We start from the raw sequence: 24,879 nt of genomic DNA on the forward strand, positions 1-24,879 counted from the left end.
CCCTCTTAATGAGGAAACACATGTAATAAAGACCTGCCCTGTCTGTACTAGCCACTGGAAGGAAGGAGCAGATGCAGTCCTCCAGATGCCAACGCAAGTAGAAATGGCTGGGAAATGCATCCAAGCACGCTCATGCTTGCTTCACCTTGCCAGATGCTCTTGGCAAATCATGAGTTCACCAGCTGCTGTTGCTGCTACTGACTCACCTTCCACGAGCTCTGTTATATTCCTATTTGCTCTTGCAGCGATTGCTTCCTCCTGAGCAAATGAGGATATTACCGTCACCCCTTCCAATATAACTTCATGTAGAGCACAGAGAGGACAAAGTATTGCTGACAATTTTATTCTCCCTTTGGATTATGATTACCAACCAGCGGGGGGGGGGGGGAATAGCCTGTCTGTTAAAATGAAATGGGCCTCTTGTCAGATTTGTGTGTGTGTAGAAGCCATAATTTCGGTCTAGTTGCCAGACGTTTTTGCGGAGAGGTCTCTCTTCTTCTTCTTCTCTTCTCTTCTTCTTCTTCTTCTTCTTCTTCTTCTTCATTTTTTAACATTACAAACATCCATTGAAATAAAACATTCAGAAACCAAAGCGCGACTTCCTGCAGTCAATCGGAAGCCCATTCGGACATTCGGCTTCCAAAAATTGTTCACAAACTGGAACAGTCACTTCCAGGTTTGCGGCGTTCAGGAGCTAAAACATTTGAGAACTAAGCTGTTCGAAAACCAAGGTATGACTGTATCATGGAGAAGAGTTATCTGGAGGCAGAACTTTTTCAAATAACGCCAGTGCATTATGGGTGTAGCAAAGGACATCATGGTTCGTACAAGAAATACTGAAAGCTGCCTTAAAGAGCAAAGGCAATCTAAGTGAAAAAAAGAAAGAGAGGGAAAGCAATGGCCCAGTCACATTGCACTTGCTTAAGCTATCAAGATAAATGATAGAAAGCATAATGCCATTGCTATTTTAGGTAGGCTACTCCTTGCTTTCTGCTAGTGGGTGGACAGGTCTTGAGGGAAAATGTGTTACTGCCTTAAACTGAGAAGAAAACTAAAATGCCACGTCTACTCAAACATTCTTGACAGTCAGCTAAAAGATGTCATCAAAGCCTTCATTTCAGTGATGTTTTCATTACTCTGTGTTTTCTCCAACTACCCAAGAGCTCATTAAGACATTTTAAATAAACAATCAGACTAACGTTTGAATATGTATTCCCCCCTAAACAAACCACTGCCAGCAAACGCTGAAAGAAATTGTAAGACTGCCTTTTCCCTGTAAGACACATTTTGGCATGTTTTGATTTATTTGCTCAGGATTAGAATAAAATAAAAATCTGCTTCACCACCTCTATCTCTTCTCACTGCCATGTAATCAGAATCAAAGGAGAAGGGAAGCACTGCTAACTGTTTGGATTTAACAAATATTTAATTGGCTTGTATCCTAGTAGGATACCACATCAGTATATGATACCGATAATTTTTACTGTCTGTTAGCCTGCCAGAAACATCCTAATAAAAAGGATATCTTCCACCCTGTGTATTAAAAAGCAACATAGCCAAACATCTTAATAAAAAGGATATCTTCCATACTATGTATTAAAAGCAACATAGAAAAACAGTTCATTTATATTAATCTAGTACAGAGGAGAACCCCAGATTCCTGCAGTGCTGTAATATTTCTGGTCCATGCATCACCTCCAAGAGATTTTAATTAGTTGCAAAGTTGATCCAGTTTTCACCTCTTATAAAAGCATTTTACAGATGTCTCCAACTCTAGAAGCTGGCCATAAAAAGATTACAGTTTCTGTTTTTGGTGTTAACTATACAACTAAACAAAACTGCATGCTTGTCTTTTGCATATTTTTTAACTGCAGAGGAGAAAATGGCCACAAAGTCAGCACCAACCATACCTCAGAGGGGGAAAGTTTTCCATAAACGAATCGAAGTTTGCAGAAATAGATCTCAAGACTTTGTCAATCATTTCTTTCATAGGCTACTTTCCCGGTGGATTGGGCCCCTCGTACAGGACCTTCCACATTCAGAGCAAGCAACTTCTACATAGTGCTAAGGTTCACAGAGACCATCTATTACTTTATTGTTTCAACACATCAGTTTGTGAATTTCTCTTCCCTAAACACTTTCTACACTACAAATAAAATGTTATTTAGAAGATATTGTCACCAAGTTGTCAGATTTAAACTGCATTAAAAATAATTTATTTGTTTACCAAAGTCAGTGACACAACAGACTCTTTTAGGGATGGGGGCAAAATAATGAAATGCTACGGTAATAGGAAAAAAGAACAATCTCCCATCACCCACATACCGGATATAGTAAGGCAATTGGTATTCAGTCTATAGTCAAACATCCACTTTCTTATTCTCATGAGTAATGGCCCAAGGCCAGTACAATTCAAAAACTGTTTGTAATGAACCTCAGGATTGCTCCGCCCTTTGTGCCAGCCTTAACTACTTTCTGTTCTCAGAATTAAATTGTATTTGTCTATAAGAAAAATGTCCTTCTGCATTTTATTGCAGTTCAGTATTAATATTCTAAGCTAACCAACCTTCTTGGAGGGTTGGGGAGAGAATAACAATGTTTGTTTTGGCTCATAAAAATCACACTGCAGGCTTGAGCTGTGCCTTATGGAAAGAGACAGGAATGCAACAAGGTCTTGGTGCTTTAATGTGTGAAGAATCCTTTGCTCGGAGAGGGTAGCCAGTGACCATGTTACTGATTTATTACAGAAGCAGAGAAAGAAATTAAGGACTCTCCAGATGAAAACTACCATGTGATTTTACACTCTCGGACATTTATTAATCCTTCATCACGCAAGAAGACACATGGGGCTGCTGTGGAAGTGCCTACAGGTTACAAGTGACATTTTCATTTTTGAAACTTAAGTAATAGGTAAGGCACAATTAGCAACCTGAAAATGCTACATAAAAGTGGGGGGTGGGTCTGCTCAAAACCCACCCACCTTGCACACATGTGTGAGACATGCACATCTGTCTACAACAGGTCTGGGCAACCACTGGCCCTCCAGACGTTGCTGGACCACAACTCCCATCGCATACCCTCCAAGTGCTCCTATTTTCCAGGTACAGTCCCTGAATTATGAAAGCCATCCCAGCTTCTGATCTGATCCCAGAATGTGCATTTCCACACACACCCCGGCAGTGCCACCACCACCGAGCTCAGGGAGGGGGAGGAGCTGGCACTTGTCCTGAGAGGCGGTGGCTGAGAGCGATCATCTGACCTCCTCCCTTGGGCAGCTCGTAGCAGTTTCTGGAGAGCAGGCGAGGAGGAAGAGAGACTGCCACTGTGGAGGCCCAGCCCATGGCCATGGCAGACTAAGGCAGGCTGGAATGGGGAGGAGAGATACAGTATGATTTGGGGAGCTATCTTTTGTTTCTAAGATACTGGTCCTGTGCTGGACAGCACATGACATTGTGTGGATATTTGGGTTGTATCTTTGATGCTTATGTTTTATTTTCAAAGAGTGCTGAATAATATTTTTATGGGTCTGGACCATGATTTCTTCCCATAAGAGTCAGTTCTTACGCTTCCAGTCACTTCAAACTGTGCAATATTAATATCTGCTTTCTTTCGCAGTCCTTCCCCACTGCTCAGCTTCTCCTTGGGCCATCCAAAATGGCCTGTAGCCGCATCTGCAGCTCTGGCCTCCTTTATTCCATCTGGCTGTCAGGTTGGCTGATGAGGTCCCTTGGCCTACATTCTTTATTATCCAAAGCATTAGAGCTTGTGGCCACTCTGCCCTGGTCCACACCACAGTGTGGAGGAGTGTGGAAATGTTGCAGCCCTGGGCATCACCTGACAATTATGATTTAGGATGTAACGTAGCACAAGCTTTATCCCTAGAAGTAGACGCTGAAAACCACAACTTGTAAGAAAAGAAGATTTCTTCAGCCTCATTACATGAGAGTGGCTGCGGTGTTAGCAAAACACCTGTTTTCTTGCTTGACTTGAGAGTATGGAAAATGGCACATTTAATTGCCTTTACAAAGCAACCGCTATTCTACAAGAGAGCTCAAAAATGGGGTTTGAGAGTCCCACGGGTCACTTCTAAGTGAAAAATCCCTGTCTTTATCAAAGACCGCACAGCCCAACTCAGACTGCGGTGCTAACATTAAAAGCTAAAAATAGCAACAGCAAGAAAAAAGCTATTGCCAAGTTACAAAGGGAAAGAAAAGGCAATATATTTATATCTTAAAATAAAGTGGTTATAACAAGATGCTATCACCAGCACATAATTCAAGACAGTTTGGACCTAATTTGCAGGCTATGTGGCATTCAGCCAGAGACAATGCGTCATTTAATGGTTGGTTGCCCACAGCTTGTATAAGTAAATTATACTGCTGCCTCATCGCAGCTCCGTATTTGCACAGAAAATAATCTTTCAGGACATCTTTTTTCTGAATGTATGAATTACAGTCAAAGCACGGGCCCCAGATAAAAACGCTGCGGGACAGAAGTTTAAATATAAAACTATTGCTATGAAAATCCTCCCTGTAAATGCTGTTCTTGCATTGTTCTTCACCACAAGATGTTAAGTGGTCCCACTGCAATTTACTAGTCATTTCAAGGTATATCTACTGTGCAAACCTATTTCAGTTTTGCACCTATTTAACTTGTTAAGGTCTCTCCTTCCCTGCAAAAAAAAATCATGGAAATCATAGCATGCAGAGGTGGTAAGAATTATCTGTTGAGATCCCTAGACTCCCTCACAGAACTACAGCTCCCAGAGTTTCATGGGAGTGCAAAATCAATTTATAATGTTAATGTAGATGCTATTACATATGTAGAATTAACATGCAGGTGGGGGGGGATCACAACAAGTGGGCATTGTGCTAATTCTTATATTGCCCTCTAGTTGATCTGTTGATCTGTCAACAGCTGACCAAGCCTTAGCATCTGTTATCCTGCATTGACTGGTTGTTCTGATGTAGAATCTAATCTCCTGAGAAGGAAAAAGGCCCGTTTCTGGCCTTGCTCTCTGCCATGACACACTAAGCCAGGACTGAGGAACCGCTAGCTCACAGACCAAAGATGGTCCTCCAGACCTCCTCATTTGGCTCACAATGCCGTTTTCAGGAAGCCGTGCCCACCTAAGGGCTTGAAAGGAACAACTGGGAGCTGAAATCTCCTGGTTATTCCTTTGATTGAGAAAGGTATGTTCCCACCCACCCAGGTGGGAGTACACCTTCAATCCTGCACCCCACACATTTCCTCCATTTGGAGGAGAAACCTGGGGTGCACATCTGAAAGCCTTTTATAAACATAGCTGCTGAAGGATGTTCACAAAGCCCCTGTAGTTCACAGAGGGAAGCCATCTGACATCACAGTGATGGCTGTAGCACTAGCAGATGATGCAAATGACTATCTGTCCACCTAAGAAACCACAAGTGAATATATTTGCAAAGTGAAGGGCTTATATCTACCATGAAAGAGACCTCTCCCCCCTTCATAGCTTTTCAGAATAGTGGAAGCTCAGGAGATCACAAAGCAATAAAATATGCTTCAGAATGCAGTTTTATTAGTTGCAATGAACTGCTTTCAAATGAAGAGAACATAATAAGTAAAAATAACAGTAAAAAGTATCACACAAACTTTTTTTAAAATAAAAAACTACACATCTGATTTATTTAGGTGCTACAGAATGACCCACTGGGGTGTAGTCATCAATTGTTTAAAACTGCCACTGTTCAGCCTTTCAGAGTTTAATTTTACTGACCTTTAGAGTGATGGATTTGAGAGCCAGCTGGACTATATTTTGAAATAAGAAGAAAGACATCAAAATTATATGCATGTACAGCTGCAATGGACTGACTGGGCACACCCTCCCCTCAGAGGCATCATCTTATTTTGCAATGTTGTTGTTCATTGTGGATCACTTCCACTACCATGTCCTGGCATGGACACTGCTGCTTGTGTAGCCAAAGCAGCAACATCTACACACAAGAGGGAGATATTGGCATGCTTGGAAGAACCCCAAAGTACTAAAAAAAAAGGTGGGGAGAACCCAAAAGGGGGAGGCAAAAGATGGATGAGGATTGAGCATTCTCAGTAGCCGCTGGATGCTGACTAACCATATAACCTATTATTGATGGAGTAAATATATAATATTTTATCTGACATTAACATTTAAAAGACAAGGATTAGGCCTATTCTCAATGGAGGAATTTAATGCCTCTTCACTGTAGAGGGCAACAAACAAGGCAGAAAAAGGAAAGCATAGAACATGAGGCCTACACAACATGAGAGTCACCAAGACAAATTATTATTACATTTATACACTACATTTCCTCCAAGGAGTTCAATACAGTTACGTTGTTCTCTCCTTGGGAACAGCTGCTTTGAGCATATTATGTCAGCCCTTCACTGGTTGGAACAGCTCCCAGCCTATTTCTGGGCCCACTTCCAAGTGTTGGTCTTGTCCTTTAAATCATGTCCTGCCTTGGTGCCAGGGTGCTTGAAGTGTGACCCGCCTCCACATTTGCCCACTTGGACATTTAGGTCTCCATCAGAGGTCCTTGCTTGGACATGAAGCTTGCTATGCAGCAGCAGCATTTTAAAGCGATCTGCCCTAATTTACTGGTCCTGAACTTACATGCAGATCAGCAGGGACTCAGGCAGCACAAGAGGAGCTTGGGCAGAACAGCAGGGGGGGTGCTCATTCTGCCACCCTTTCCAGGCTGACACTTGTGTCAAGAGCAGGGTTGCCACCTTTGGTTGGGCAAAATACAGGACAGGTCAGAGGGGGAATTGGGGAGCTAAAAATTACTTTACCTGGTGCAGAAATGACTTCAAAGCAAGCCCTTACTCTCTCTAGCTCTCCGACTCTGAGTCTCTGTCTTCAAGCACACAAAAACTCTTTCCACCTGCTCTCCACCAAAGCTATGCATACCCCCTTTCTTGTTCTCCAAGTCTGACCCACTCTCTGCCCGCACAGTTTTGAGGAGGAGGATGAGCTTGAAAACATGGGGAAAGGCATCCAAACAGGACAAAGGACACTTTTCTCTTTTAAAACGGACAATCACATTTTTCTAGGGGCAGGTGGCAAGCCTAGTTAAGAAGCTCAGCATGGCTCATGGCGGGTTATGTCTTTCCCAAGAAGGTTGTAATTCCTCACCTCCACAGACTTTCTCCTCACGTTTATTCTCATTACCACTTAACTAAATGCTGAGCAGACTTCTGGAATTCATTGGAAATACCCATACACTGGTACCTTGGTTTACGAACTTAATCCATTCGGGAAGTCCGTTCTTAAACCAAAGCGTTCTTAAACCAAGGTGTGCTTTCCCATAGCAGCGGGGGACTCAATTTACAAATGGAACACACTCAACAGGAAGCGAAACATGTTCTGCTTCCAAGGCAAAGTTCACAAACCAAATCACCTACTTCCGGGTTTGCAGCATTCTTAATCCAAGTTGTTCATAAACTAAGCTGTTCTTAAACCATGATACCACTGTATATCTATAAGCAGTTGCTTGCTTTCATACAAAGTAGGCCTCATAAATGGTTCCAAATTATGCTATAGCAGGCTTCCCCAACCCAGTGCCCTCCCAGTGTTTTGGACTACGGCTCCCATCCTCCCTAGTCAGCACCACCTTGACTTAGTATTACTTGTGGAAAACACAAAAAGTGTCATGGCTGTTACTTTAATGAGGGGCATGAGAGAGATGGAGATTCTGCAAGTGAGTTCAGATGCGGCATGAAGCAGGCACAGAAACTATATAATAAATGCCCTTGTTTTGAGCTGTCAGTTTAACGAGGTAGGGGGGAAATGACAGAAGAGCTTAACTTTTAAAAAGCCAAAACAAAGCAATAAATCTTTATGTTTAGGCATATCTGAAATAATATTGTGGGGGTAATATTCAGCCAATGATTGCAGAGGAAATTTCATAACTAAGGAGGACAACACAGCAGCTTGAACAGGCTCTGAATTTTGAGTGGCTCAGGAAAATGAAATTCAACATTCAGCTGGAGTCAGTTGCAGTCTGTAGCCCATCATAGCCAATCTGTTCCTCATTTTGGTAGAATGATTAGAATCCTCAGGGCCTAACAGAGGATGCTCATACTCACTTGACATAATACAGAAAGAGCAGAAAAACTTTACTATCTGAAAGCCCATTTCCCAGCTATTGATACCGTGGGGAAAGATTCCTTAGAAAAGGACATTTACATGGCATTTTTCACAAGTTCTCAAAAGGTTACACAGTCCTCAGTAATGTTTCCAACCCTATAAAGTAGGCCAAGAGTAATTAACAACAGCAACAAATGTTACAAATGGGGGGGGGGGAGGTTTTGGCTGAGAGAGAATGGCTTGCTTAACTAAGCTGAGTTCACTGACCAGAACCACATTGCAGCTAACCACACACTGAAATGAGGCATGCGCTTGTTTCGGTGTTTGCCAATCACAAAACAGAACCATTTTTTATTCCCATGTGGCAGGAAAGCTCTAGTCTGAAAAGGTTAATTGGTAATAGCAGTGGTGGGACAGAAAATGTAGGTTGAAAATGCCAGTGAGGCACACATTGAAATAATCACAAGCTACCATCTGTCCCAACCCATTAAGGAGAAAATGACAATGGACCTAGACACTAGGTGGTTGGTGGTCTCTCTTGTACTGGAGGCCTTTAAGCAAGTGCCTGACAACCATCTACTGGGGATGGTATGCCTCTAACTCGAGGTTTCCTACATCAAACAGAGGATTGGACTACAAGGTCCTCTCCAACTCTATGGTTATATAACCACATGACAGTCATTTTTATTGTGTCTCTCAGGAAGCATAAATTAAGTTGCTACAGCAATTCTTGAAGCAGTTTACAAGTCATTTTCTCTGTGTGTCTCTCTCACTCATTCACACATAAAGTGGTACCTCAGGTTAAGTGCTTAATTCGTTCCGGAGGTCTGTTCTTAACCTGAAACTGTTCTTAACACCACTTTAGCTAATAGGGCCTCCCGCTGCTGCCGGAGCACGATTTCTGTTCTCATCCTGAAGCAAAGTTCTTAACCCGAGGTAATATTTCTGGGTTAACGGAGTCTGTAACCTGAAGCGTATGTAACCTGAAGTGTATGTAACCCGAGGTACCACTGTACAGACAAATACACACACTGAGCAGCATAGGAATTACTTGATTTGATTTGATATTTCTGTTCCGCTTTTCCAACAACAAATGTTGGGCTCATAGCAGCTCGCAATAATCACAAAAACAATTTTTTAAAAAACCAAGAAACATTACATTACTTCCCAACGACATGATCCCATGTTGCTGGGAATTGTGTGTGAACTAAATAGCCATGTGGAAAAAAGTTGATTGTGCAGCTCTTTATCAATTGAGAAAAACCCTACCCACAAAGTTGTTTGACCCACGCACAACCACCAGGAGTGCTTCATGACACCACAGCAAGGTTGTGTGAGATCAAGAAGCCATTCTAAAGGAACAAGTGCTTAAAAAAAACCACATGGTTTATTGATTAGCTTTTAAATATATATATATATATATATTCATTAACTAGAATTGTGCCAAAGCCCTGTGCATATTTAGAAATAGTTCCCATAAAAGTAAGCAAGATAGGCTTCTTAATAAATATGCCTAGGATGGTTGTTCATCCTCCGCCTTAGGTGTTGCTGCTTCCTGGGCAGCTATACAGTGATGCCTTGTTTTGCAACCAGGATCCATTCCGGAGCCCCGGTCACTAGCGGAAAAGGATACGGGGCAAAGTGCCACGTCTGCGCACACGCACGGAGCGGTTGTGCTTCTGCGCATGCGTGAGTCATTCCAATACTTCCAGGTTTGCTTGCAGATGTTTGCCGGAATGGACACTAGACAAGGCGGATGTTCACGAAGGTATTACTGTATGAACAACGTATTTTTTGTCTATAACTAGTTCCTCAAGGTGCCTGTGGTTTAGTGTGACGATCTATTCTGAGAAGAAAGTTATTATGTATATTACCGTGAATTTTTTGTTGTAATTATTTAATGTTGTCCTCCTTTGACAGGCATATTGGGAGACACTATCCGTACCAAGGACTGACGTATCCACTGACTGCATGGATGAAGTAGCAGAACACTTTTCACCCACCTAGAAAGAGAGAGGAGGGGGAAATGGGCAATTTGTCATTCTAATAATTACCTCAAAACCTGATTGCCAAGTTTCTATTTCTATAGAATATATTCAGTTCCTTTCTCGCCATGCTGCAAAACATTTCAAGCAAACAGCCCCTTCTGTTTCTCTCGTGGAGACAATGTGCTTTTGAACAAACCCAGCCATATTCTCACGCCATCTTTCTCTTATTCTGACAGCAACAGTTTCAAACTGTGATGCTCCCAATATAGAATGAACATCACAAACGCCTCTTACTGCCAGCTATGGGAGATACCAAATGACCGCAGCATCATTTGGCCTGTATCTGAAGGATCCATAATGGGACCAACACCGCTGATAGAATTTTCATATTATCTCCCATCATTCCCAGGCATTATGCTTTTTATTCAAGTATTGAGTTACCATGGGAACACAGGAACCCACCTTATATCAGATTAGACCATTAGCTCAGTATTATCTAAACTGACTGGCAGCTGTTGCCCAGGAGTTGTTCCAGGAGATCCCAGGTTTCATACCCAGGGCGTGTAGCCCTTCTCCCAGAGGGCAAACTTTACATTTGCCATGAAAAAGTTGTTATGAAAAATGTCCCTATGGTGACCAAATGGCCATAAAACACAGATTCTGGAGAAAGATAGGGATAGACCAGGAGGGTGGAGAAACATACAGCCTGTGGGTCCCATTCCCTTCCAGGCAACGTTCTCAGGTTCACATATCACTAGTGTGGAAGGTCAGAGACAAAACTGGGCAAAACAATGAGTATAATTTTTTAGCTTTGTAGTACATTAGGCTGGTTTCTTAATGCAACACACACCTCTCTCTATCCTCAAGCAAGGGTCATTATTAGAGTTCAAGGACACATTCCAACCAAGCAAAAACACTAAAGCAGGATGTAAATCAAGGGGTGGTGAGGGGCGTGGCCTCAGGAAAGAGGGTGTGGCTAGGGAGATCCACACAAAGTGACCTGGAGAGCCACATTTCACACCTGAGCCTGAAGCTTCCTACTCCTGGGTTAGACTGGCTAAGTCATATTGCCACACATGCTCTGACTAGTATTAAATCTTCTCCACGCCTGTGTTCTTTATCCTAGCCAGTACCCAAATGAGGAAAATACATTGCTTCCTCCTTTCCAAAGACAAGAGGGTCTCCACGTTGAGCTGATACTGTAACATGGTAAAGTTGTCAACTGAATCCCAGCTGTCCAGCAAGAGAATCAAAGAACAAGTGGCTTATAAGTGGTTTGCTCTTGCGAAAAGCAGAGTTTGACAAACAATCGATTCTTAAGGTTGCTTGAGAGCACCTAGCACTGCTCCCCTTCTTAATAAATATGATTCACTCACCAAGTCAAATTATAGAACATCTCAGTTTGGGGGGGAAAGCACCCATTCTAGATTGGTTCATTCTGTATTGATACATTTAAGGACAAAGATGTAGGAAACCAGGTATAGCGTGAAAAGCTTTCTTCCAAGTCTACGTCAGAGACATGACTATAATATATGGGACAAAAGACTTTTGCCAAATTAGATAAGCCCTTCCGCTAATAATATTTCATCTAAAAGTTACCATTATATATGATCCAGTGGAGACTAGAAATTCATTTACTTGTTCAATGGCATTTGTATTAGGATAATTTCTAATAGCAGTAGTAAGCGCAGCTTTCTGGTAATTTTCGCTGTGTGTTTTGAAAGGAGGAAAATTAGTGTGCGTATGTCTGAGCCTGCCTTGGCAAATAGCCCAAAGGGATTCAGTAGGTTGCGACAAAATCATTCAGACTTGATAATAATACAATCTGTGAATTATACTTTAATGGTGGATTTTAAACTGCAGACATCATATCACAGCTAAATGGGCTGCCAGAGACCCAATGCCAGCTAAAGAAATTCAGAAGACAGTAGTGCTGCGCGGGAAATTTCGGAAGTTAAGTCATCTCTTAACTTTGTAAAACTTACAACTTCTGAGTTCTCTGGTTTCAATGATTTTATGCAAGAGCAGGCTGAAGAATATGTCTATTATGTGCAATTTATGACCTATAGCTTCAGTTTGCCTGGTACAACATGATTAAGTATCAACATGGCCTGGAAAATAATTTAATCACCTTAAACAAGTTCCTTTCAATATAAAACTTATACTGTACTCTCTTGAGATTTTAGTTAATTCCAAGAGCCTGTTTAGACAGAAGATTTTGTAACATATATAATCAGTGATGCTACATTTTTGCAACAAGGAAATTGCCAGTTACACATGCTCCGGTCACTTCCAGATTAGACTAATGTAATGCGTTGTTCATGGGACTGCTTTTGAAAAGTGACCGGAAACTCGAATTGGTGCAAAATGTGGCATGAAGACTTATGACAGGAGCCTGGTCAATTTAGTATATTACACTAATACTGCATCAGTTGCATTCTGCCAGCTTTTGAAGACACAAATAGACTTGAAACAGAAAATTGCCTCCTTGCTGGGACCTGCAGGGGATGGTGAGATCACAAAATTATAGAACTGAAGAGTTCAAAGGAACCCAAAGGCTCATCTAGTCTAAGTCTCTGAAATGCAGGAATCACAGGAATCCCTGATAGATACCCATCCAATCTCTGTTCAAAAACCTCCAATGAAGGTGTTATGTTCTGAGCTTGGATCCTAGAATAATAGGCAGGTAGGATCCTAGAATGCAACAACCTGATTGGCCTGCAGGAGCACCCCAATCAGGCCCAGGAGGAAGTTAATTGGCCTATAAGGCCAGTAGGATCCTAGAATGCAACGACCGATTGGCCTGCAGGAGCAGGCCAGTCAGGCTCCATGAGGGAAGCAGAATCAGCCAATCACACGGGACCTATTGTGTAAATAATGTATATAAAGCCAATGGTTTCGGAAGGGGGGGATTCATTTACTGTTTTGACGAGCTGCAATAAAGAGCATGAAATCACTACGCAACTCCAAGTATATTTCAGAAGGAAAGTCCAACACCCTCCAAGCTGGTTTGTTCCACTCTGAAACAGCTCTTACTGTCAGAACGTTCTTCCTCATGGTTAGTCAGAATCTCCTTTCTTCTCATTTGAATCCATTGGTCTTACCCTCCACAGGTCTTACCCTGTGAAGCAGCGGAAAGCAAACTAACTCCATCTTCAGCTATGTGAAGATAGCTGTCATATCACCTCACAGTCTTCTCTTCTCCAGGCTAAACATACCCAACTCCCTCAACCGTTCCTCATGAGGCTTGGTTTCCAGACCCTTGATCATCTTGGTCGCTCCACTCAGAACAGGGGTGGTTGCCCAGTGTCTGATCCTAGCTCTGTGCAGCTTCAACAGAGCAAAATCACAATGGGACAATCAGGATATTGTGTGGCTGGATGTGAGAGTCAAATGATTTTTTTTGTTTTAATGCTATTGCTTAATGTTGCCTAAAATCTGCCACCTGAGATAACCACCTCATTCTGCCTAGTTGTAGCATTAGCTCACTGCCTTGTCCCTCACCTCCTGGCTAATCCTGGCCTTTCCTCCTCTCAGTGGGCTCCCCTGCAGTGGCAGAGTCCACACTCCAGTAGAGTCCATTATTTTGTCACTGACCCTTGTCTAAAATTAGCTGATCGTTGTAGAACAAATCTCCACTTCATGTTGCTCCAATTAAATTACAACAAAATTAATTTGGAAAAACCCTTAAAAACCAATTAACCTTTATTTCAACTCTTCCTTATTCCTGGAGGCAGCAGAAAATCTGAAAGACCATTCTGGTAGCAAAACGTCATCGGCTGGTTTTAAACATGCTTAAGCCAAGGGCTTCCCTGCCTTCTGTTCAATTTCAGTGTTTGGTGTGTTGTTGTTTTTTTAATTTCATTAAAATTCTTACTGCTTTGATATGTGTCTTGATTATGAAAAGTTCATTTGAGATGGATTCTAATTAGCCAACTTGTACAGAACGAAGCCAGAGTTGTTCCTACACAGGTAAGCATTTAGAGCATGAAATATTTGCACCTTTTAAGCCATGGGTAGGCAAACTAAGGCCCAGGGGCCGGATCCAGCCCAATCGCCTTCTCAATCCGACCTGCTGATGGTCTGGGAATCAGCCTGTTTTTACATGAGTAGAATGTGTCCTTTTATTTAAAATGCATCTCTGAGTTATTTGTGGGGCCTGCCTGGTGTATTTACATGAGTAGAATGTGTGCTTTTATTTAAAATGCATCTCTGGGTTATTTGTGGGGCATAGGAATACATTTTCCCCCCCAAAAAATATAGTCTGCCCCCCACAAGTCTGGGGGACAGTGGACCAGCCCCCCGCTGAAAAGGTTTGCTGACCCCTGTTTTAAGCCATAGAGAAAAGGATTGTGTTGCAGCACATAAAGAATTGCATCAGGTCTGAGAGAAGCCACAGCCTGAGGAAGGAAACAGTGGTGTGTGGTGAAATTTTTCGTAGGCGAGCAGTTGGGGACAGAGGCGCCAGCTTGTGAGGGCAATTGGGGAGGCGATATCACAACATCACAATGTTGTGCGTGTGAGCATCGAGCCTCCTTCTCTAAGCCAGGCTGAAGCTTCTCAGGCGTCTGACAGAATGCTAGGACCCAGCTGCCTCCTTCCCAAAACCGGGCAGGGGGGCTCTTGGACCCCATCACTGCATCTCACCTCCCTCCCTAAACCAGGCAGAAGCTTCCTGGGCTTGGTTGGTCCATTGAAATTAAGGCGCCTATTGCCAGATCCACACCGTACATGGACATCATTATCCATGGGTCAACTCTGAGTAGAACTAACCATCTCAAATCTTTGACACCTGTCCTGTAGTTTGGGGCATAAGTAGCGCAGTTGAGAAAAATTGCTACCATAGACTTGGAAAGCTCGGTTATTATACATCAAATCCCTTAATTGTTATGCAAATGTATATAATATTACTGAGTTACTCTCTCTCTCTCTCTCTCTCTCTGTGTGTGTGTGTGTGTGTGTGTGTGTGTGTGCACTCACATACATACATACATACATACATGCACACACAGAGGGATTTTCATTACCTGTTCCTGCATTACATCATCTCTCCCTGAGCTTTTAATCTTTTAGCACAGACCTTGTAAGCCAATACCGAAGCTTAACCTGTATAAATCAACAAATGTATTGATATAAACAGGCATTATCCAAAGTATTGACTATATTCTTTTCTTCAACAATTCCATTGGCAATATTTTTTAAAAAAATAATATAAGCGCTGTACAACGTCCGGTGCCTGAGAGCAATATCACCATCTGGTGGGCACATGTGGATTTTGCTAACACAAGACTTGGATTGTCGACTTGATTTTAGACACATGCTTAGGGCTCGCCGAAAATAGAGTTGTTCCTTCTTAAAGTTTAGCAAATTATCCAGGGTGTGCAACACCTGTAGTGAGCAGAGCGATCACAATATCCGGAACAAATCAGTCAACTGCAATATCCCAAAGAAATCTGGGCCTTGCAATATCCTGAAGAAATTAGGGAACTGCAGTATATTTTTTTATCTGCTCAGGTGATAGAGACTCGCATCTCAGCAGAGCGTTTAAATTATTGATGATGCCAGATCCATATTTCTTGATCAGTTGTCATTCCCTGGCTCTGCACTCATAAGAACTAATTCTAGCATTCTCCAACTATGAGCCATCCAGGTTCTGTGAACAAAAAGACTGAAGTGATACTATACATTAACAGCTTGTTCACACTTAACGGTGCTGCCACTGTTCTCTCCATGTAATTATCCTCTGACTTGCTCACACCCACAATCTCTTAAAGCACGGCATTCACATTTGTAGCTGGGCAGCCTTGCAATCCCTCCTGTAGTCATGATGGCACTTGCTGAGCTTGCCATGATGGCAGCAATTGCTCCTGCTTTTTATGCCCATTCTTTGGGCATTGTAATTGACATGGGATGAGGACTACACATAAGGAGTTCCAATAGCAGGGCTGTCCTAATTCCTATTAAGCAATTACTTTCTTCAAGATAGCCACAGAGCTGCATTAGGCTTAAATGAATAAGAACAGTGTCTTGCTTGTGGTGGGGGCTGCTGTTCTGGGCGGGGGGGGGCGAGGAAGTAAGTCGCAAACTCAGCTGGGCAGATACAATTAGTGGTGTGGTTCTCTGGCTTGTGGCATGAAGCACATTACTAAAGTTATAGGGAAAACGACAGTGCTATAATGTTCAGGACGGATTGGAGAGTTAACGTTGTGCTCATACACAAACTGAAAGTTCCTGCATTGAAAGCATTCTGCAACAGAGCAATATTATGGTGAGGGATGATTGGGTGGACAGGGGGGTCTTTGAGAAGCTACCACCATGTCCTCTGTTCTGTCGGCTAGCTGTGACCTGGCCCCCTCAAATATTTTAGGGGAGGGGGTGAAGGGACCTTGGCCCCTAGGAATTGGCTCCTATGTCTTCAGTCCCGCTTTGAGGGACATGTCAGCAGAATGAAGGGGTACATGAAAGGGACAGTAGAAAGGGTCCCCCAGTGTGGTGTGGAGAGCCAGTGTGGTGTAGTAGTTAAGATTCGTAATCTGGGGAACCGGGTTCACATCTCTGCTCCTCCACATGCAGCTGCTGGGTGACCTTGGGCTAGTCACACTTCTCTGAAGTCTCTCAGCCTCACTCACCTCACAGAGTGTTTGTTGTGGGGGAGGAAGGGAAAGGAGAATGATAGCCGCTTTGAGATTCCTTCAGGTAGTGATAAAGCGGGATATCAAATCCAAACTCTTCCTCTTCTTCTTCCCAGGCTGAGAGACTGGGAGAAGAAGTGGGCTCCCAGGTGGGAAATGGGAGAGTCCACTTCTCTGTATGTGGATAAATGACAGAAAATGTGTTTTTTGAAAAGAAAAAAGATACATCACCTGGTCTCAGTGGCAGCAGCCCCTTACCCACCCAAAATCTGACCAACTCAGAGTTCGGCATTTGGTAATTACATGTGCACCACCATGTACTTTGCCATAGATTATTTATTGATTATTTAAATTTGTATGCTGCTTTTCCATACAAATACACTCCAAGATCATCACAGCTGGATATCAGGGAAATTATGGAGGTGGGTAGTCAGAAGGATAGAGAAGATCATGTGTACCAGCACTGACTCTAGGCCATTATCTGTTTGCTTCATGTTTCTCAGGGGGCTTCCACAGAGAAGGAAAACAACCCCAAGCCATGTTTTAGCAGGAGAATAAATTAGGTAAGCCAAGTCCGGCTGTGATCCAACAAGCAAGTTAAGTACCTTGGATTTCAGCCACTTTGGATTCAATGAAGCCAGCCTTCAAATCCATTTAAACCTAGGTATTCTGGTCTGATCATCCATTATTTGTGGTTTGACTTTTCCAACATGTTGCCCAGCCTGTTGATTTCACACTGAGTCTACTTTACTTACAAGCCGATATTTCTCTGAATCCACCGGCCTTCCTGCCTCCAGGCAGGCTGTCAGCCACGACACGTCCAGGATCCTGAATCTTGCACTGTCCTCCACCTTCTGTGCTTGTAGCCATTTCAAGATCTCAGCGCAAGAATTATTCTCAGTCACAATGTGTGTGACAGAATCACTAGGAAAGAAACAAACATAAAGAAAAAAGTGTTTCTCCCAGTTATCAGGAATAACCTGGAATTTTGCCGTTCACAAAATGAACAGGGGGGAGTGATTTTACGCCACGATGCTTTCGATGACACCTTCAGACTGGACTGTCCTCTGATGCTCAGTATCAATTGATGCCCTTAAGGCACATGTTTTTCCCCCACCATTGCCTGCAGCACTGAAAACATTTGGCCTGCCCACATGCTGTTGCAATGAAGAGCCTCCTTAAGGTTATCTGACAGCCTTGAGAATTAATGGTGCGCCTGTTCATTGACTTGGAGCTTCATAACAGTTAAGAGACAGTTGGGCTAAACCCTTCAAGCAGTGCTACTGCTGGTATTTCTCAATAAGCTGTCTGTACTTGAGCTTCTACATATGGCAGCTGAAAACCAGCACAAGCCTTGTGCCTGATGCCAGTCCTCTGGTTTAATCCAAGCAGAGCAGGGACTGCATAGTGACTATACCTTTAAAGGACATTTGAAGCACATTCTGTCCCTCAATGAATTCTGAGCACTGTGGTTTGTTAAGGGTTTCTGGGAATCATAACTCTGTGAGGTATAAACTACAGGGCCCAGAATTCACTGAGGAGGAAATGTGCTTCCAATGTGCTTTTCAAGGGATAGCATGCTAAGCAGTTTAAGACGCTTACCAAAACTTGTTTATAAAATTACCGCCCGAATAGGACAGCACCTTCTCGCATAAATTCATCTGGCATAAGCCATATGGGAAATATATGGTGAGGCATTAACTTACCAAATGGAAGCAAGAGCCAATCAATCAAATTTAGCTGCAGTGGCACAGTGACTTGACTTGCCACAGCAGCTAACAACCAGCCAACGCCTTCCAGAGAATGCTGGAATATGTTGCAGAGCAGAAAAAATAACAATTATTATGTCTTTATTACATGTCTGCATTCGCTGCAGCCTCCAGACAGTCTTCAAGGGCAGTGCCACATAAAGTGCATTGCAGTAGTTCAGTCTAAAGTCACTACGGCATAGATTACTAAGCCCTGGCCGTCCTGGTCCAGGAAATGTAGCTGTAGCTGCCAAACCAGCCTAGTATGACCATAAACACATAGAAGCCACCTGGGACTCCAGTGACGTGACTGGAATCCAAGCGTTCCTGCAGACTGTGAACCTGTTCTTTCAGAGGATTTCAATCCCTCCCAGAACAGGTTGTCCACAAAATTCCCAGATACTGGAACTGTCCACCCACAGCCTTATCAGGATTCAGTGTCAGTACCTTGGTCCTCATGCACCGTGTCACTGATTGCAGGCACCAGCCTCTCCTGATTCAGATGGAATGGAGAGACAGAGCTGTACTAATGACCTAGTGCTCCAAAAAGCCAAACAGCAGTTCCCAGTAGTTACATACTAATACTGAATAATATGCCTGGCGTGCTCTGGTCCATAGGGCCATGAAGAGTCGGACACGACTAAACGACTAAACAACAACAACAACAACAACTGAATAACATTAGGCGACTGAATGGATAATTGCAGCCAGGACCCCACAGGACAAAAGCCACAGAGCTGAACAACCACCCCCTAGTATGACCTTGCAGGTAGGAGTGAAACCATCACAATACAACCAACTATTGCCTTTGCCACTACACTATGTGCCTGAGATGGGTCAATACTCACCACTATGTTCCTATAACTGACTTCAGAGGAACAGGACTCATTGTCACAGACACAGAAAACTTGGTTTGCAGTGCAAACTGCAGGCTGCAGCAGGGAGGCGGGTAGGATTAAGTTCTCTACCCAGCTTGCTGGGAGCCCAGTCCAGTTATCAGGGCAACTGGGGAGAGAGGGATGGTGCACTCAAGGGCAGAACTACACAGTGAAGGTCATGTGCAGTTTGACTCTAATACATCTTGAAATGCCAGTTCTGAAATTCCACTAGTCAGGCATATTATAGAAGGGAGGATCCAAAGAATTGCCATCCTGCTTCTGCTTTGGAGTATAAATTGTTTTAATTGCTTGTTTTATTGCATTTTTCCATTGATGTTGTAAGCTCAGTTTTTTTGCTGGAAAGATGGGATATTGTTTCCTAAGTTAAAAACATATCTGAGTAATCAGATTCACTGTGCATCAATGTTCTTATCAACACCGAGCTAGGTTCTGCCTTGTTGTCTCAACAACAACAAATTTCAGTTAGAGATGTTTAACTTCTGCTTCCTGTGGTTTATATCCCTTTATATAAAATGTGCATATTTAATGTATATGTATAAAGCTGACGATCTGGGAACTTTGCCATTTCTGCACTCACAACAGCAGCAGCTCAGCCAACAGTGCCACAGTTTCCTCTGATACTTTTACAGCTGCATCATCTTCTTGGCAAAAAAAAAAAAATGTAAGAAGTGCGGGATTTCCACAGATATTGTTGACAATATTTTAAAATTGACGGTTAAATGGTCTTGGCTGAAGTGAATTCAGAACGGATGCAGGAAAACAAAGTGATGCATTCCATTTCCTCACTAACAATATGAAGCATATTTGCAAGATTTTCTTTCTCCGCCTTTTCCTTGCTCCAAAGGCATTACTCTGCCATCACACACACACACACACACACACAGATATCTTCCCTAGACTGGAAATGCCAAGCATTAAATAACTTAATGGAGCCTCCAGGAACCACCCCAGCCCCCATTAACATAGGCTTGCTTTGAATTCTGTATCTTGGTCACACTAGAGCAGGTATGGGAACCTGTGGCTCTCTAGATGTTGTTGGCCTACAATTCCCATCATCCCTGATCCTTGGCTATGTTGGCTTGGGATGATGGTAGTCCAACATATGGAACATACATTTCACCATCCCTGCACATTCTTTTACATGTGCAATTGGTATTTGTTAGGAAATAAGGTACAGTGGTACCTCAGGTTAAGTACTTAATTCGTTCCAGAGGTCCGTTCTTAACCTAAAACTGTTCTTAACCTGAAGCACCACTTTAGCTCATGGGGCCTCCTGCTGCTGCCACGCCGCCGGAGCATGATTTCTGTTCTCATCCTAAAGCAAAGTTCTTAACCTGAAGCACTATTTCTGGGTTAGCGGAGTCTGTAACCTGAAGCATATGTAACCTGAAGCATATGTAACCTGAGGTACCACTGTACAAGCATGTTTGATTAAGTTTCATTATACCATCATGTTAGGTCAGGAACCATTGTCGGTATGGAAGGAGATCAGAAAGCCATTGTGAGATGAGTTAGATGCACTCCTAATATTCTACTTGACTTGAGAGATTCTATTTGAAAGAATTAAGAGCAAAAATTATAAGCAATTTTGCTACACTGGTGCCCTAAAGCATGGGAATGACAAAAGAGGTCAGACAGCTGGGACAACTGGTCGGACAATCGTTAGTCACCAGCCACATAGAATCATAGAATCATAGAGTTGGAATGACGGCAAAGAATGCACACAGCCTGTTGTGGATGCCATTGACCATGATGTACCAGAAGAGAAAGAGAAGCATGTCTGTGTTTACTCAAAAGACACAGGAAGAGGCCTTTATTTGCAATATTCTGTTCAGCCCGGATCAGAAAAGATTTAAAAATAATGACAGAATGGAAATCTGTTCAACTCCAAAGCACATCAGCCTCTTAAAAGGTGCATTTGAAAGAACTGCCTATTCAGACTCTAGCAGAAAGGGAGATAAAAGATTTTATGAGTGAACTCTACAAATACATTTAGGTACAGAGTTTAGGGATGTGTCGGCACATAACAAATGGAGGAAGATAAAGTGTGTGTGTGCGTGTGTGTGTGTGTGTGTGTGTGTGTTCAGGCTGGTGATCTGAAAATTGTTTAGAAACCAATTTATTCCTTTATCATTAAAAGAATGAAATGTCTGAATAGTCTTCTGTGAAGCAGTAATGTAAAATGAAGGACTCTTGTTGCTTCAGAACTGATACAGTAACTTGTCTCAGGAGGATTTCTGAATCTGAAGCCACTATCATTGTGGTTCCCACATTTTCCTATAATTTTTCTAAATGGCCTAGAGGTCCATTGAGGGGGGAAAGGCGGGAGCTCAGTTGGTAGAGTATGAGACCCTTAATCTCAGGGTTGTTTGTTCAAACCCCATGTTGGGCGAGATCCCTGCATTGCAGATGTCCATCTGGTCCCTTCCAACTCTACAGTTCTATGATCCTATGCTGAAAGCTAGGAAGAAGACTCACATGAAGGTTATCTTGATCACCTGAAACCCAGGAAAGCCGCTGCCAGTCAGTGTTGAAAATACTGGGCTAGATGTACCAATGGTGTGATCCTGTATAGTGCAGTTTCCTATGTTCCTATGGGATGCCAGTTTCTTGCAGCAGTCAAGAATTGTAGCCTATGCATATACGCAAAATTCACCTCTGCTGAACTAGAGTGCATTTGAACATTCATTTCCTTGAAGCTATATAGACATCAAACTAAATATGTAACTCGAATGCTAAGTGAAGTTTCACAGAAATGTTGCTAAACAGCCCACTTATTCCACTTATTATTCAATTCAGATCTCTTTGCTTCGTTATCTTCCTGTCAATTTCCAAAACTTTTAAGCGAGAGAAAAATTACTAAAAGACAGCTACAGAATATCTAAGCACATCCTTGCAAACCAAGCCTGCAATTCCATATCCCTACTTACCTGGGATAAATTACTTCTGAGTAGACATGCATAGGACTGCACTGTCAGAAAAGATGTTAAGCTCCAAGTCTATATACAAAAGAATCTAATGAATGGTGAGGGTGGAGTGGTGGTTTTTTTCCCATACCTTAGCTCATTTTCTACCCTGAAGCCTTTTCTTCTTGCTAAATCCATCAGGAATGTCCTTCTGCTCATTCCCATCTTCTTCTCAACAATAAAAATGATTATGTCATTGAACTGTGTTTTGTAGCTGCTCACAGGAGCTGAAAGTTGCATCCCTTTCCACTTCTTCCTCATGGGAATAAGACCTGTAGCTCTGATCATATTCATGACACAATGCAGACTTTGTCTTGTTTGTCTAAACCAATGCTTCACTCAGAAAAACCAGCTTGCACTCAGTCTGTCTGCCCAGCCAACAGGCAGCTTTTGATGGCACCATCCAGTGATGTCATTTTGCTCTATTTCTCTTCCAGGCTCACAAGCTCAAAGCTATATGGGAGTAAACACACCAGGTTTTTTTCAGACTCTGTGTGATTCACGCAACTTTTACAACTTTCTCTAAAGTCAGAAAGCAGAAAAGGTAGTGCAGTTGTCACTCCCAATTCTGTTTGAAAAATCTGTCCAAGAACATAGTGAAGCAGCTTCAGAAAACTTTGGTTTCAGCTGCTTTTGAAATAAGAATATCATCAGTACAGTGAAATGTTACTGCTAGGTTTCTTTCTCTTAAGCAAGGAGTGTGCCCCAACCACACGACTCAGATCAGATTGCAGCTTGGTGCTTCAGAAAACAGTCTGACTCAGTCTGAAACACTTTGCAGGCTGCACAATTTGGCTTGAAATATGTGGCAGAGTCAACTTCAGGAAAAGCAAAGCAATTCCCCCTCTCCATTCACTATTGGCAAATTTAAAAAATAGCCACGGATTTTGTGTGCAAGCTTTACAATTAATTGGAGGGGATCAGAACTGAAACACATTTGCTTTCCTCTTCCAAAGCACTGAGACTGAAACTTGGTAAAATCCTATCCTCTGATTGCAAGCTTGATCTAGCCACCAACAACAGAGTTCTCCTTACTCTCTCTCCTGCCACTGGGTTTTGCTTTATCTAACCCCTCAGAGACATCTCCCAATCCTGGTGTTTTCCATTCAGCAGTATGTAGTACTGGGTGGTCCAATGTGCGGCCCACAATTGTGTTCTCAGTAAAACCATGGTTCCATCCTAACACATTTTGCATTGCACTACCTTGGATGTCACTAGTCAATTCACAACCCAAGAGCAATCAACTCGTACTAGAGAAACTCTTCTGAAGAGGCCAAATGCAGTCTACAGATTCATGGTTTATTATCATGGCTTAATATTCTCAACCTGTAAAGGCAGTTAATTAGGATACACAACAAAGAGTACTGTGGCAAAATGAACAGGACCTCCATCTCATATGATCCATGACATCCCTTGACCCAATACAATATACCAATGGGTCAATGCCCTATGGACTACTGCTCTGTGCAATATTGTGGACCATCATGAGTACTGGACACATTTCCTATATTCAGATCAATACATGAACAGAGAAAGATGGTTATATTCCCAATGCATGCTGAAAGACCACACAAATATTACATTAGAGTTTTAAAAAACACTCTCCCTTTATGACCACTTTCAGCAGGTGTGGAACCAAGTTGTCTAGAGGCTGGCGGGAAGCCAACCTAAAGTGAAAACATCCCTAAAAAACTTCCAGTTATCTGAGTCACAGCACCATATGCAATATCTTACTCTTCACCACCCATGACTAGTAGTACAAAACCATAATGGCCACAGAACTGTTTGTGGTACAGGGTGTGTCTTAGACTTCCCTTAAGCCTTTTGTAAGTGAAGCTGCTTGAGTGAGTGCTGTGTGCAGCGCAGGGATGATAAGGAACACTCAAAGCTTATTTAGAAGCAAATAGCCAGGCTGTGGGCAGAGAGAAAAGAGTTCCACAAACATTTGGACCATTAATAGCAACTAACTTTGGCTGGGTTGTGCCCAGCCCAAGTCTTACTCACAGTAAGCTGTATAAAGTTTGGGCCTATACAGAACGGGGACATAGGGAGCTTCCTTCATCCTCTCTCTTTCACAATATTGTCTACTTTGACTGGCAGAAGCTTTTCAGAATGTCAGGTGGGGTGTTTTAGTCACAGCACAACAGTTCATTGGTGCAGACTATCGCCATCATGTTATGCTGCTGCTGTAAGAATTGCACTGGCTGCCAATTAGCTCCCAAGCTAAGTTCAAGGTGCGGGTAGAATCACAGAATCATAGAATTGCAGAGTTGGAAGGGACCCCTGTGGGATTCTCACCTAAAGCATCCATGACAGACAGCCAACCAACCTCTGCTTTAAAAACTCTAAGGAAGGAGAGTTCACAACCTCCTGAGGGAGATCGTTCCAGTAGTGGTGCACAAAGTTAATATTATAATGCCACTATTAAAATCTATGGTGTGGCTGCTTTTGGAATGCTGTGTTGAGTTGTGGTCACTTCACATCAAAAAGAAAATTGTGGAGTTGGGAAAAGTTCAGAAGAAAAGCTACCAATATGATG

At 42.6% G+C, this 24,879-nt stretch overlaps 1 protein-coding gene across 1 annotated transcript in view; it reads right to left on the reverse strand.

Annotated features, from left to right (window-relative positions):
- The window catches only part of DNTT (DNA nucleotidylexotransferase), a 97,211-nt gene extending 74,505 nt beyond the window's left edge, over positions 1-22,706 (reverse strand). The window contains exons 1-3 of the mRNA XM_083617025.1: positions 22,305-22,706; positions 17,483-17,651; positions 9,982-10,110 (exon numbers count right to left, since the gene is read on the reverse strand). Of these exons, the coding sequence (XP_083473151.1) occupies positions 9,982-10,110; positions 17,483-17,651; positions 22,305-22,336 (330 nt within the window). The 5' untranslated portion in view covers positions 22,337-22,706. The remainder of the gene's footprint in view (positions 1-9,981; positions 10,111-17,482; positions 17,652-22,304) is intronic.
- Between the last annotated feature and the right edge of the window lie 2,173 nt (positions 22,707-24,879).

The sequence above is a fragment of the Podarcis filfolensis genome (assembly GCF_964270895.1).
Source record: "Podarcis filfolensis genome assembly, chromosome: 5".
Lineage (NCBI taxonomy): Eukaryota > Metazoa > Chordata > Lepidosauria > Squamata > Lacertidae > Podarcis > Podarcis filfolensis.